This window comes from Dryobates pubescens, chromosome 7 (assembly GCF_014839835.1).
Source record: "Dryobates pubescens isolate bDryPub1 chromosome 7, bDryPub1.pri, whole genome shotgun sequence".
Classification (NCBI taxonomy): Eukaryota; Metazoa; Chordata; class Aves; order Piciformes; family Picidae; genus Dryobates; species Dryobates pubescens.
The window spans coordinates 1,800,940-1,814,386 of NC_071618.1; the positions used below are offsets into that span (position 1 = coordinate 1,800,940).

Here is a 13,447-nt window from a genome sequence, read left to right on the forward strand (position 1 = left end):
GTCTGAGTCTTCCTCCACCTCAGGGCCCCCAGAGATGTGTATGGGACACTTTGTGTGCATCCAAATAGCCACCGGAAGGACTGATGTCCTCTTACAGCATGGCTATGCATTTATTTATTTTTTAATTCAGAGGCAGGAAAGGTGACTGTGCCTTCCTTTTAGTTAAACCAGACTTAGCATAGCATAAGTGCCCCATCGTGCTTCCAGACACATGGGTGTTAATGGAATGTCCATGATATTATAACATGTTATAAGGGGGGGCTTCTATTTCAGGCCCTTGTCAGAGTGAAGACAAGGTGGTTTCCCTGCATGCTCAGAACAAACACACGTAGGACATGCTGGCGAGCTGCATGGGAGTATTCTTCTGAGGACTCAGAGCTGGGGTCCCCCTTCTTGGGCAAGAGGAAACCTACAGTAGTGGAGAGCCTCGGAACTCACCAATAGTATTTGGATGCTCCTGGGGAAGTATTCCCTATGGCTAACAAATAATTTGGGGTGTTTCTATGATGGTGCTCAGTTTGGTTTATGTGTTCAGGTTTATGGTAGTTTCAGGACACTGGATGGTGAGCGTGAAAAGCCACGGACATGCCCATCTCAGCACACTGCCTAGTTGGGATCCTACAACTCACAGGCACACTACTTCCCCTGCAGGCTCTATAGTCATACCATCCGACAAGGACAAGCTACCACAGGCTGGGCAGGATGCGGGGGGGAACACAGCTCTGCTATCATACTGCCAGGGTGCCCATGAACTCAGTTTAGCAGGGCTGACACACAGAAAATGCACTTTCTTTTCCTGCCTGATTGCTTCAGAAGTGAGACAGGACTGCTGGAAGGTATTAGGAAATACTTCACCATTTAACTTCGGAAACAAGAGTTTCAGAATGGTACACGGTTTTTAGTCTGATACCAAAATGCTTATTTTGCTCTCCAGTGTATAATTCTGTTCCAGGGTTTTTAGCAGGCCACTTTTAGAGCACATGATGTTGTATCCCACACTGTGCTACTGAAACAGTGATGAAAGTGGCAAGGCAAGTGCAGAGCGCCGGTGCAAACCTGGCTGAGCTCTGATGGCAAGGATATAGCACGGTGATGAAGAAAGATTTCTTAGGTTGTGCCAGCTGCAAAGCTATGCCACGGTGAAGCCACCATGAACTACGTTCTACATAGTTTCTAAAATAACACAGGTTTGCAGGATATGAGGAGAGGGTAGGGGCATCCCTCCAGATGAATGGTACTTGGGTTAAAGCTCTGCTACTAGTGGCTTTGGACCGAGCTACAGCTCAGAACCCCGCTGGGGCTCTGCAGGCTCACGATTTACATGAGTAATCTTTGAACAAAACCTTTCCAGAAGCACTCCTGAAAGTGTCACGCAAGGACGGCTGCTTGCAAGCCCGAGGGCGAGGGAGTGCCCAGCACGGCTGCTGGACGGAGCAGTGTCCGTCAGCCCCGGGCTGCCCCATGAGGCAGCGACACCCTTCTGCCTGCAGAAGGGCAGAGAGCAGCGAAGCCCTTACCGGGCCGGGAGGCTGGACAGGCGAGGAAGGAGAATGTGTAGGTGGCGCTGCTCTTCAGGGTGTGCGTGCCGGGGCTCCCCGCCCAGGGCACGAAGCTGGATCCCCGTCAGGAGCAGGGTCAGGACCCGCGCAGATGCAGCGCGGCGACCTGAGCCTTTTAACAAGCCGTTACTATGGCGGCTGTGGGAAACACTGACGGTAAAGGAGAAAAAGAGGCAGGAAAAAAGCAAGAGCTGAAACCCGTGAACCCATCCAGGCGCAGCGCTCCGGACCCGCTGCTTACAAATACGAAGATTCCCTTCGCAGCTCCACGGGACGCGCACCGCAGCAGCAGCGGCGGCGGAAACCCCCACAAACCCACCCCCTGCAGCCGGGTCCGTCCTTATTAGGCCGTACGGGAAGAAGACGCCGTGGTGCGCCCGCCCCGCCGGAGAGCGCCGCCTCCTCCGTCCGCGCACGCCGGGTCCGGTCCTGCCCCGCCCCGCTCCGCTCTGTTCTGCTCCTCTTTGCCCCGCGGTTGATCGCGCTTCGGCCTTGTAGGCGGTATGCAGGTGAGTAGCAGAGGGGACCTTGTGTGCGGTCTGTCTTGCGGAGGAATCCCGCTCAGAAGCGCTGGGGCCGGGCACCGTATCGGGTCACGGCCGCCGGAGTGGCATGGCGGCCTTGAGCCCCACTGGCATCCGTGGGCCGCCGTCGGCAGTGGTGCGCTCTGAGGCAGCCACGGGGGAGTCTGTTTTCATTCCTCTTTCTAGGAATGACAGTGTCTGTCGTGTGTCGGTTTTGTTGTGAAGTGTCATGCCTTGTTTTGGAGGTGGGTGTGGGGGTGAGGGGGCGGTGTGTGTGTGTGTTTTAAGCACGGTATTTCGCTGTAGTAAGCAGATAGGCAGGTGGGTCTTTTGAGCACTTCCATCAGTATGTTGATGGACGACAGTAGATGCTCTGAAGTGCCGTGTCGAGGGGAAACTGACCACTGTAAAAGACGCAACCTCCCCTGTAAATCTAGGGTGCTTTTTGCTCTGTTACTTCATCTTCTTTCCTTACTTTCTTCATTTTGTTTCGCAGCCTGCTCTGTGTTGGGCTAGGAAAGAGATACGGTCTTGAAGACACCTAGTGTAGGCTACACAGCCATAGCACAGCATTGTATTCAGTTTTTTGTAGTAAACTTAGGTCAATATTGTAAGGAGCCAAACTCAGCCTGTTAGTGGTTATCACTGATTTAAAAAAAACATATAAAAAATAGAAGTTTTTGTGTGGCGTGTGTATTTAAAAGAAGAATGCTGCTCTCTCACTTGGAAACAACTTCTACTGAACTTCTCATCAGTACATGGGTACCCGTTGCTCCTGTTTCTCAGGATTATTGTGACTATTTCACAGTAAAATGTCCTTTTAGGAACATAGGTTTAGATGTGATTCTGTAGTAATGGGCTGATCTGTCAGAGTCTGTGCTAGCTTCTGGCTAAGCATTTGTGTAGTCACATAGACTTGAATTTAACAAGGAGAACACAGTTTAGGTCTGCAAGGCTGGTGCCTGTGCTTTCCAGCTCACCAGCACTTTGCAGTGCAGTGACTGCTTTTTCTGAGGCTTTACACATGCTTTCTGTGGCCACCATGATTTCCTGTCACCCAACTGATTTCTTCCCGTCATTTCACTTTGTGAGAGCTGCAGTCATGGTTATAGCACTTCAAACTTTTGTACCCTACCAAAACCTCCTATATGTGTGTAAGTGGGATGAAATAAAACAGTCTTTCTTCAGGGCACTGATGTGGGGTGGCAAAGAAGCCTCAAGAGGATGCACGCTGTGACTTGCTGGTGCCAGACAAATAGCGGTTTACCGGGGTGCTGTGCATTGTGGAAAAACTAGTATGTGTTGAGTTCTCAAAGTAATAAAGTTCATCTTGAATGCACATCATCCTCTTTTGTTGTTGCTGTTGTTCTGTTCTAGGACCCAAATAAAGACACAGAGTGGAATGACATCCTGCGCAAGAAAGGTATCCTTCCTCCAAAGGAAAACTTGGAGGAAAAGGAGCGTGCAAAGGAAGAAGAGCAACTTGCCATCCTTCAGAAGTCTCTTGGTGAGTGACCAGCCAACTCGCGCAGCAGCAGGACAAGTGACTGCTGGGAGAAGATTGTACAAGAAATGGCCAACAGTAATATTTATGTATTTGAGATGCAAGCCTGCAAGCAATACCAAAGCTGCTTCTCATATAGGGTGTTCATCTCCTGACAGTTTCAAACAGATACTTTCCTGAACTCATGCATTCTTACAGCACAGAAAAACTTTGTTCTTCCTGTCAGGTCTACGATTTTATGGAAGTAAATGCTTGAAAACTGAAATAAGAACAGTGTGAAGGGAGTCTGACATGTGTATGTGCAAGAAAGTATTTCATGACATTACCTGTCATTTGCTTCCTCCTTCCTCTGTTCAGGTGTCCTGGCTGTCTTGTGTGTGTGTTAGGTAGGTCTTTGCTGGGGGTGTTCAGGGCGAGGCTTGACAGGATGCTTGGTTCCATGGTTTAGTTGATTGGGTGGTGTTGGATGATAGGTTGGACATGATGATCTCGAAGGTCTCTTCCAACCTGGTTAATTCTATTCTATTCTATTCACCAAACTTGAAAGCAAGTGCAAGGTACCTGTCTGCTAGTCTAGGCGTGCTTCAGCTTAGTCCTTTACATCATTGCCTTTCCATCTATATGTCTATCATCATTGTCTTTCCAGCTATATTTTCTAAAAGTCCAGTAACAAACATACTTCAGGTAAGCCATTTTTCCTATAGTTAATCTGTCCTTAAAGTAAATAAATCCTATTGGACTGGTAAAAGCTGTGAATTTTAATTCTGGGATAGGATTTTTGCTGATTTGATCTTTCTTCCATTCTAGTGAAAACTTACGAGGACATGACTTTGGAAGAGCTAGAAGAGAATGAAGACGAATTTAATGAGGATGATGAGAAAGCTATTGAAATGTACAGGTCAGAGCAGCATGCAGACTTTGGCTTTTTTCTTTTGTATACTGTTAGATACTGCTGAGGAAGGATGTTGTTAGGCCTGATGATAGAAAAAATGGCTTGTGTGCTCTCTTGTAGAGCATCTAATTTTCATTAATAGGATAACTGAATTTAAATTTGGTATCCTTTACAACCTCATTTTGCAAAGATAATGTGCATCTGCTGAGGGCATTGCTGGGGAGTCAGAAAGCTTCTAAAATCACCTTCAATATTGTTCAATTTTTGCTTGAATGAGTTTAAGGTGATGCAGTTTTACATAATTACAGGGTTGGTTTTCCATTATCTCTTAATGCCTACCATCTCATGTTTCTTGTTATTTAGATTGATAGCGTAGTATCTGCAGAGGGCAGAAATGGAAAAAAAATTCATGGGACATAGTTGTACTTCTTGCATGTTGTCTGTTTTAACTTGTGATGCAAGTATAGGAGCACCTACTGACTATGTCAGCTTGCTTTTGCTGGTTTGAGCTTCGAAGAAGTTTGTAATGTGCTTCTGAAGTCTAGGTTTCAAGCAGCTCTTTTAAGTCTTGCACTGTCAAAAATGCATTTATTCTCAAGATCTCTTTCCCATTTCTTGCTGTTCAGGCAGCAAAGGCTAAAAGAAATGAAAGCAGCTCAAATGAAGAATAAATTTGGTGAAGTTTTGGAGATTTCAGGAAAAGATTATGTTCAAGAGGTTACCAAAGCTGGAAAAGGTATATGGGTAGTCCTGCACCTCTACAAACAAGGGTAAGAATTTGGTGTTTTAACCTTTAAATCTTTCTCTGTCAGTAGCTGAAAGTACTCTAGACAAATGTGTAGTTATTGTGGACATTAAAGACTGATTCTGGAGTTGTAAGAAGTGAATTGGTAATTTAATTACTGCTGACTCAATACTGCTAAACTATAGCTCTAAAATGGCTTCACATCTGTGCATTCATCTATGCAGCACGGTGTGACTTGTACCATGCAGCTGCCATAGAGGTAGCTGCTGCCACAGAAATATCCAGGCCTTGGAAGTGATTCTGGATAAAGTGCAAGGTGCTGTGCATTAGAATGATCTCTGTGTCTTTAACCTGGTTTCCAGAAACATAAAATTCAGTGAATGAGGTTTCCAGTCCTGTCAGCATGATAGAAAAAGTTGTCAGAAAGGTCTGATAAACCGCTACAGTTTTCTGGAAAGGGATGGAAATACTTGGGTTTTGGTCAGTGTGTCTGACAGCCTCCTAGGTGTTCATTGTCACTTGAATACTTTCTTACAGGAGCTGCTTTTCTTCCTGCTTTGCCCTTCCTAACACAATTGCTAAATACCCTGTCTTCATAAGCCAGTTTCTGTGTATGACGGGGAAGGTTGTATTGCTAACCTTAAAATCTACCACTTGCCAAAACCTCCAGTGATGCTCCTTCACTTTGAATGCTGGACAGCAAAGGTATTCAGAAGTTGCTTCTGGTACGTTTGTGTCCTGATATTAACTGGAGTAGAGTTAATTTTCTTCCTAGTAACTGTTACAGTGTGGTGCTTTGGATTTAGGATGAGAATAATTTTGGTAACACACTGATGTTTTAGACAGTATAAACACAGCTTAGCAATAAGTCAGTGACATTTAGACTTGTACAGCCCCATCAGCAGAGTCTGGCCTGTACAAGAAGCTGGGAAGGGACACAGCAAAGAGAGGTGAGCCAAAAGGATATTCTGTACCATATGATATCATGCCCAATATATATAAACTGGAGGGAGTTGGCTGGGGATGCTGTGGCTTGGGGACTGGCTGGGCATCAGTCAGCAGTTGCCGAGTTATTGCTTTGTGCATCACTTGTTGTGTATATTATTTCCTTTTGTGTTCTATTGAGCTTTTTTATCTTAATTCGTGACTTCTACTTCAGTCTGCGCTTCCCTCCAGTTCTGTTTTCCCATCCCACCAAAGAGGAGGGTGTGAACAAGTGTCTGTGTGGTACTTAATTGCAAGCTGGGGTTAAATCAAGACAATTTGTCTTTCCATAAATGCTACTCATCAAGATGGTATTTCTGACTTTACTGCAAAAGCAGGATACTGCCTAGTTTGCCTTTTCCTTCTTCCTTGTGCATGTCTGTTACTGTTTTTCATAGGATTCCACTTTGTGCCTTAATAAATCAACATATGAGTGGCCTTGCAAGAAAGTTCAAAGACGTGAAATTCATCAAAGCAATCTCTACCACCTGCATTCCCAACTATCCTGATAAGAACCTGCCCACAATATTCGTGTACCTGGAGGGAGACATCAAAGCTCAGTTCATTGGGCCTTTGGTGTTTGGTGGCATGAACCTGACAAGGGACGGTGAGTGTCTGCATCTCTAGTCTTCCAAAAGAAAAGCTTTGTTAAGAATGAAAGAAGTGAGGCTTAGAAAGGAAGTACTAAAAATTAGATTTGTTTGTTTGGCTATTTTGTTGTTGTTTTTTTTTCATTTGTGCACCCTTATGGCTCAACAACATGCCATTAAGGCTCTTAAAAGCATTCAGTGGCTGAGTAGGTCAACATGTAGATACTAATTTTAAGTGTGTGCAAGTATTAACACCCTCTATTGAGTGAAACACATTTTCCTCAATGTATAAAAGGGTAAACAGTACATTCTTCAGGGCTCTTGTAACTGAATGACTAACCTTGTCCTCAGTTGCTTGATAATGTGTGCACCTGATAACTAGCACTTGCCTGCACCATTGTAGGGTTTCTTCTTTCATTTTCAAGCCAATGGAATATACTATCTGTTTTACCTTCCTGACATGCAGGCTTCACTCTTCATGAACCTTTAAAGAAAGCCTGTCTGTTTCTCTAAATGAGGGTGCCAACCTGAAATTGGCTGCTTCCTTTTTCTCTTGCCACCTCCCAGAGATGGCAACATGTTAAGCTCCTGCCTCAGTGGTTCAGGGGGAACAGGGGTCCACCAGGAAAGGCTGTTACCTTTCCTGGAAGTTGCAGTTTTCCCTAGACTACTTCTCTGTGACCACCTCAGCAGCCTGGAGGCAGGTTGGATTGTGCAGCTTCATCAGCATGATATGATTCAGGAGATGCAGGTCTTGCAGAGTGCTATCAGCCCTTCAGTAAAAGCTGCAGCTTGGTGGTGGGTGGTTGGAGACAGTATCCTACTGGCAGTGCTTGAAGACAGATATCAGTAGTGAAAAAAGTTTGCTCTTGGAAAGTGGATGCAACTTGGATGTAACCTACTGGATTTTACTTCATTTAAAAGGTTACTCGTCAGCTTTCTGAGTAGGCATATTGCCCCAGATGCTTTCAAGATCAGATTTCAAGGGTATGTTATCTGAAATGAGCCACATTTAAGCAGCATTTCGAGGTTCATGCTGAATGATGTTGCTGCCTATACTGGGATAGGATGCCAAGTTTAGTTGGGTTTTTTGTTTGTTTGTTGTTTTTTTTTACTAAACCCCTGAAGTTTATGGGATGTTTTGGGTCTGTGCTGTAGAAAACACTCCCCTGCCTTAAGCTGTCAGAAGGGGAAAAGCTTGCCCATGTGTCCCAAAGGGACAAAAAGCCTCAAAAATGCTCTGAACCAGATAATGACCCAGGTGGGCATGCTTTTGACCATGTCTGGAAAGAAGCCTTTCTATAGGTTGCAATATCAGGGTTTTATCCCTTGATCTGTGTTGTCGCTGGCCATTATTGTCTTGGGAAATCTCTAAGTACCATCCCAAAGAGCCAGAGCCTTGCCTTGCAATTGTCCACGCTCTGGAAGGAACCACAAGCTTCGCTTGGAAGCTGAACTGTGTTTCAGTTTGCCCAGACAGGACCGCAAAGACCCCTTGCTATTTTAGCGTTGTAAAGCCCAGGAGCAGACGGACACGTCTTGCCAGGCCGAGAGGCGAAACCCCAGAGGAGCTGAGCCCCCGGGACAGTTTCGTTTCATTGGGAGAGGTGATCAGTGCTGCTGCAAAAGGATTGCAGCAGAGGAACCTCTTTTCTACAAAGCTTTCAGCTACAAAGCCTTCAGGGATAAATCCTGCCTCAGCAACAAGCTGCAGACACCAACAGAAAGTGAAACGGTGCTCCTGCAGCCTCCACCTGGTCGACGCCATTTTGGTTTTGTTTAAATCCTGATGTGTGCCATGAGGTATCAGGGCCAGAGAGGACTTACAGTATCTGATGTTTATAAGCACCTATTGAAGGCCTGGTGCCCTAGGGAATTCTGGAGTTCCCTCCCCGTTGTGGGCAATCGCCGGCTTCATTGCCGGGGTTCCTTTTTTCATTACAGTTCAAACTGCTGTTTGTTGTCTCTGGATTTTTGTCCATACTGTTTAAATTGTCACTTGTTCCTGCTGGTGAGGCATCTGTTCCACGAGCGAACATCTCGAACCTCTAAATAGGTTTCATTTAATATTTTTTGCGGGATTTTTAATGATTAATAAAATGATTAATATTTTTATTAATTGCTCTGCTTATTGAATATAAAAAACAACCTTTTACCAACTCTAACACCACGAGGTCACTGATTTGAGAACAGCTAACTTTTAACTACAGTGGCTGCCTAATTATGCACCAAAGTGAGAGGTGGCAGAACCCATTACCTTTCTCACATTTTTAGCGCATAAATAATTGATTTTTGGGGTGATTCAAGAGTAATTGAGCCAGCTTAACTCAGCCATTACAGAAAGCTGAGCACTGAATTTCTGCAGTTATTCCTTCCTTGTTCCCTAAGCCCCTAAGACTTCCACTGGAGATTAAAGAAAGTGTGATGTTGCATTCATTACTCTGTAATGTCTGAAGGAAATCAGTTATAATGATAGGCTTTCCAGCAGGGCTGGAGGAAAGATTTCAACTGAATGTGTTGTATTGAGTTTCTACCACTTCTGGGAAGCAGTCCAGTTTGGGTCTGTGTAGTAATAGGCCCACTACCAACGGTGGAGTCTCTCCTACCGTCTTGCTAATAATTGGTACGTGGTGTAGTGGAAAAGGGATGAATTTGGTTTGCAGGGTACATCCCTGAAGAATACCTGTAATTCAGATGTGTAAATGGAATTGCTACAACTTTTTGCTTCACAGTAAATCTGTTCCTGTCTTCTGATTGTGATGAATGTGGTATGTGATAAAATACCTGAGCAGTATTCTTTCACTGACAATAGATGTGCAAACTTGTTTTCTGCTCTTATGTGGTTAGAAGGAAGTGGAATTAATTTTCACCAAGAGAGTTCCCTCTAAAGCTGCTGCTGGGTTTCAGTCTCCTCTTTTGCACTCCTGGTTGTAAAGGGAGCATGGGGGCATTGAAATGCCACTGTTGGGCTGCAGAGCAGTGCCCTGAGCACTGTACCACCACTAGTGACTGTTAAAGGATTGCTTAGCTTGGAGTGAGTGCAGGAGATAGGGCAGGGTCTGAGACCTGGGGTTGAAAGAGGAGGAATAGATCAGGGCAGTGTTCTTGGTGGTGGTAATAAAAGAAGTGGTAAGTCAGCTAGGAAAGGAAGGGTGAGTTTTGGGTTTGCTTCCCTGTATTCCTGGCTCACTTGTTTTGCTCTCCACAGAACTGGAGTGGAAGATTTCAGAGTCGGGTGCCATCAAGACAGACCTGGAGGAGAATCCCAGGAAGCAGATCCAGGATCAGCTCATGTCTTCAATCAGGGCGTGTGTCTCAGCCAGGGAGGAGAGTGACTCAGAGGATGACTAAGTACTGCAATGGCATTGAGCTTGATACAGTACTCCTGCAGCCATTGTTCCCACCTGTAGCACTGGAGATGCTCATCAAGATCTCGCTGAGCCCCGGATGGGTAGCATGTTATGACAGCTATTATCTAGAAACTTTCAGAAACTGAAAACAGTTGTTGGTTGTTTTGATTGGGGTTTTTTGGTGGTTGTCTTTGGTGTATTTTTTTAAAATCAACTTACTGCAGCTTCACTGAAGATCCTGAAAGACATTTTATATTGTGAAGGCTGAGTAAGTCTTACCCAAAGCTTTGAAATACAGACATCAATAGAAACAGAGGTCTCTTGTAATTATTTTCTTAGTAAATTGCTGACTGCTTAAAGAAATCTGAAGTGACCTTAAGTGCACTGTTTTCAACAAGATTAACTTGTATAAATCACATATAAATAGTTGGCACTAAACAGTTTGTTAGAGCGCTTATTTGGGCCTTCTCTTAGCCCATTGTGCATAGATGTTCCGACAGCCTGGACTTTGCACAGCGCTAGGGGAGGCAGCCCATGATGTGTGTGCTGCTGAAGGTGGCATGTGGTCCTCAGCAGAGGTGTGCTGGCAGGGTGGCCAGCAGGAGGCTGTCAACTGGGACACCAGACATCTTGAGAGAGGCCTTAGTGACAGCGTCTACTGGGATCTGCTCAGTCCAGAATCTCCTTTCATTTAGCAGCAGCATTTTGTCTTTTACAGAGGTTGAGCTTTCTGTACCATCTTACCTGCTAATTGGGAAACAGTAGTGAAGATGGTGGTTGGTGTTCAAGTGTGACACTGCTGATTTCTTCCTCAAAATCAGAAATCTGATGTATTACTATAGTAATGCCATTGCCAAATGGGAAGCAGAATGATGTTTGAAGACCTGACATCTTTCTGTATGAAAGACATCTGTCTTCTAGGTACAGTGATGAAATTGAGGCAGCAGAAGAGGGTGAACTGAAATACCACTTTAATTATAGATCTGCTGATACTTGGAGCTTCTTACTTTGTGTTGGATTTAATGTCCTCCTACACTTTGAATTTGTCTAGACTTGGTCTGACAATCTCCAGGCACTTTGGCTAACAAGGCTACCCCAGGGACACTTTATTACATTGCTGATGGATTCTGTGGGTGGATGGTTACAGAATGCAACACTCGGTAAGCAGAAGGTGGGGTTTTGTAGTTTAAGCATGTTACCTGCACTGTCTTCCCTGTCAAATCAGCGTGTAGTTCAAGCAACAAATAACTGTTGCTTAAACTTCAAAGTTGTAAGATCCTGGTGGAGACTTCCTCTTTGAGATCTGGATCATGGTTTGTGCATCAGGTCTCTTGATTTCTCTTTTGTGTTTTTGGGCAAAATGGCTAAAACATTGTGCAGGTGAGCCGAATACAGGTCAGTAAATCCTGAATATTGTTGTTGTACATTGCACCATGCTTCTCTTGACTCTCAACAGTCTTAGGTGCATCTCATCAGGGCCTACAGACTTGAGAATACTCAGTTTGTGTAACTGATCCCTAACCCAGTCTTCATTGACTAGTGGAGAGTCTTCCCTTCTCTAGGCTGCTTCTCCTTCATCCAGGGTCTGGAATTCATAGGGGGAGTTCAGTCTTAGGAGTAAAGACTGAAGCAAAGAAGGCATTCAGCAACTCTGCCTTCTCTGCATCCTCAGTTATCAAGGCTGCTTCTTCATTCAGCAGTTGGCCCACACCTTCCCTGTTCTTCCTCTTTATACTGATGTAATTAAAGAAGCCCTTCTTTACCGTGATTGAGAGATGGGATGGAGCTTGATGCAAGCAAAGTGTCTACTTTATTGTACAAAGTCTTTTCTTTATATAGGCTAACGTAATCAAAAGCAACTTGTGATTAGATATGCCCATGCGACAGTTACAGACTCGTGATTAGCTGCCAGAGAACACCACGGAACACACATCTCTTATCTAGGTTCAGACAGAAGACAAAAGACTCTGCTGCAATGTTTAAGAGCTCCTATTTTCAGGTCCTTGTGTAACTTCCTTGAGTCACAGTGGCCATTGGTAGTCAGCTGAATGCTTTTTTCCCCTCTACACAGCGGCACTCTGTTCCCAGGGTTTATGACCCACAAGGGCTAAAACATTTCCTTCTGTCAGCTGAGCAGTGCTTGAAGTTCTGCTCCCCAAATTCAATCCTTCATTTCCTCCTTTCTGTTGTACGACAAGAACCCTCTTAAGAGAACGATCAAGCAAGCCTTGTAGGCATTGCAATATACAAGTGTCTCGGTCCGGAGAGGGAAGGAGACTGAGTTCTTTTTATTATTCCCGTGTTGTGAAATTAATAAGCACAAGCGAGGCCAAAATATCAACAGCTAGACTATTTATTACATAGATAAAATGGAAATAAGAAGGGGAGAGGGTGAAGAAAATAGAAAGGGAGAGAGAGAAGAGGAATGGAGTTAGGAAAGGGATTATATTACCAGTGCTTGAAGTTCTGCTCCCCAAATTCAATCCTTCATTTCCTCCTTTCTGTTGTATGACAAGAACCCTCTTAAGAGAACGATCAAGCAAGCCTTGTAAGCATTGCAATATACAAGGTAACAAAAGTTACAAAAAGAGTAAAGCAACAAAAGCATAAATGATTGTTCTAAGAAGGCTTCATAATCACATAAGAAAGAGATGATGGGACTGGCTGGTTCTCCAAAGGCAATCCCACAAGGCAAACAGAAAAAGGATTATCAGGAGAAGCAGTAGCCAGACGTAAAGTATCCTGGCCTGTTAAGTTAGCAAGCATAATCCACACATAAACTTTTGGCAAAGGAGGGGGGAAAAGGGTTCCCCATGGTTCTACAAACCCTATCCTTAACACAATAAAAATTATCAGACAAAGCATAATATCATAATCTGTTGAGTCCCTAAGAATTCACTTATGCCTCCATCAATTTTGGTAACTCACACTTAAAATCACATATGAAATGAAAATTTGAGAACTTAATATTCTGTAACTATTCTTTTTTTGTGACATAATACCTGAATTCCCCTTTTTTGTTGTTTTTTTTTAATAACCTAAAATGAAAATGTCTTTTGTGCTATAATTCATTTTGACTTTCCCTATAACTGTTTAAAATTATGACAAACTGGTGAGTTAACATATTGTGAGAGACTAAATGCTTCTCTCTCCTTGTGTGACTCAACAAAGATAAAATCACTTGCTGCTTGCCCAAACAATAGCTGATATGTGTTGGGTACAGCCACTGGAGTGACTCTTGGAAGGTGCAAAGATAATATCAATCACTGGACCGAGGCCACCTTTGGGAATATGCAAAA

The 13,447-nt window shown here is 44.2% G+C and overlaps 1 protein-coding gene across 1 annotated transcript; it reads left to right on the top strand.

Annotated features, from left to right (window-relative positions):
* Positions 1 to 2,008: 2,008 nt before the first annotated feature.
* Positions 2,009 to 10,254, top strand: PDCL3 (phosducin like 3). The gene is made up of 6 exons (XM_054162969.1): positions 2,009 to 2,068; positions 3,461 to 3,590; positions 4,395 to 4,485; positions 5,106 to 5,249; positions 6,607 to 6,815; positions 10,007 to 10,254. Exons 1-6 carry the CDS (start codon positions 2,063 to 2,065, stop codon positions 10,147 to 10,149), a joined length of 723 nt encoding a protein of 240 aa, XP_054018944.1. The 5' UTR covers positions 2,009 to 2,062; the 3' UTR covers positions 10,150 to 10,254.
* Positions 10,255 to 13,447: the final 3,193 nt, after the last annotated feature.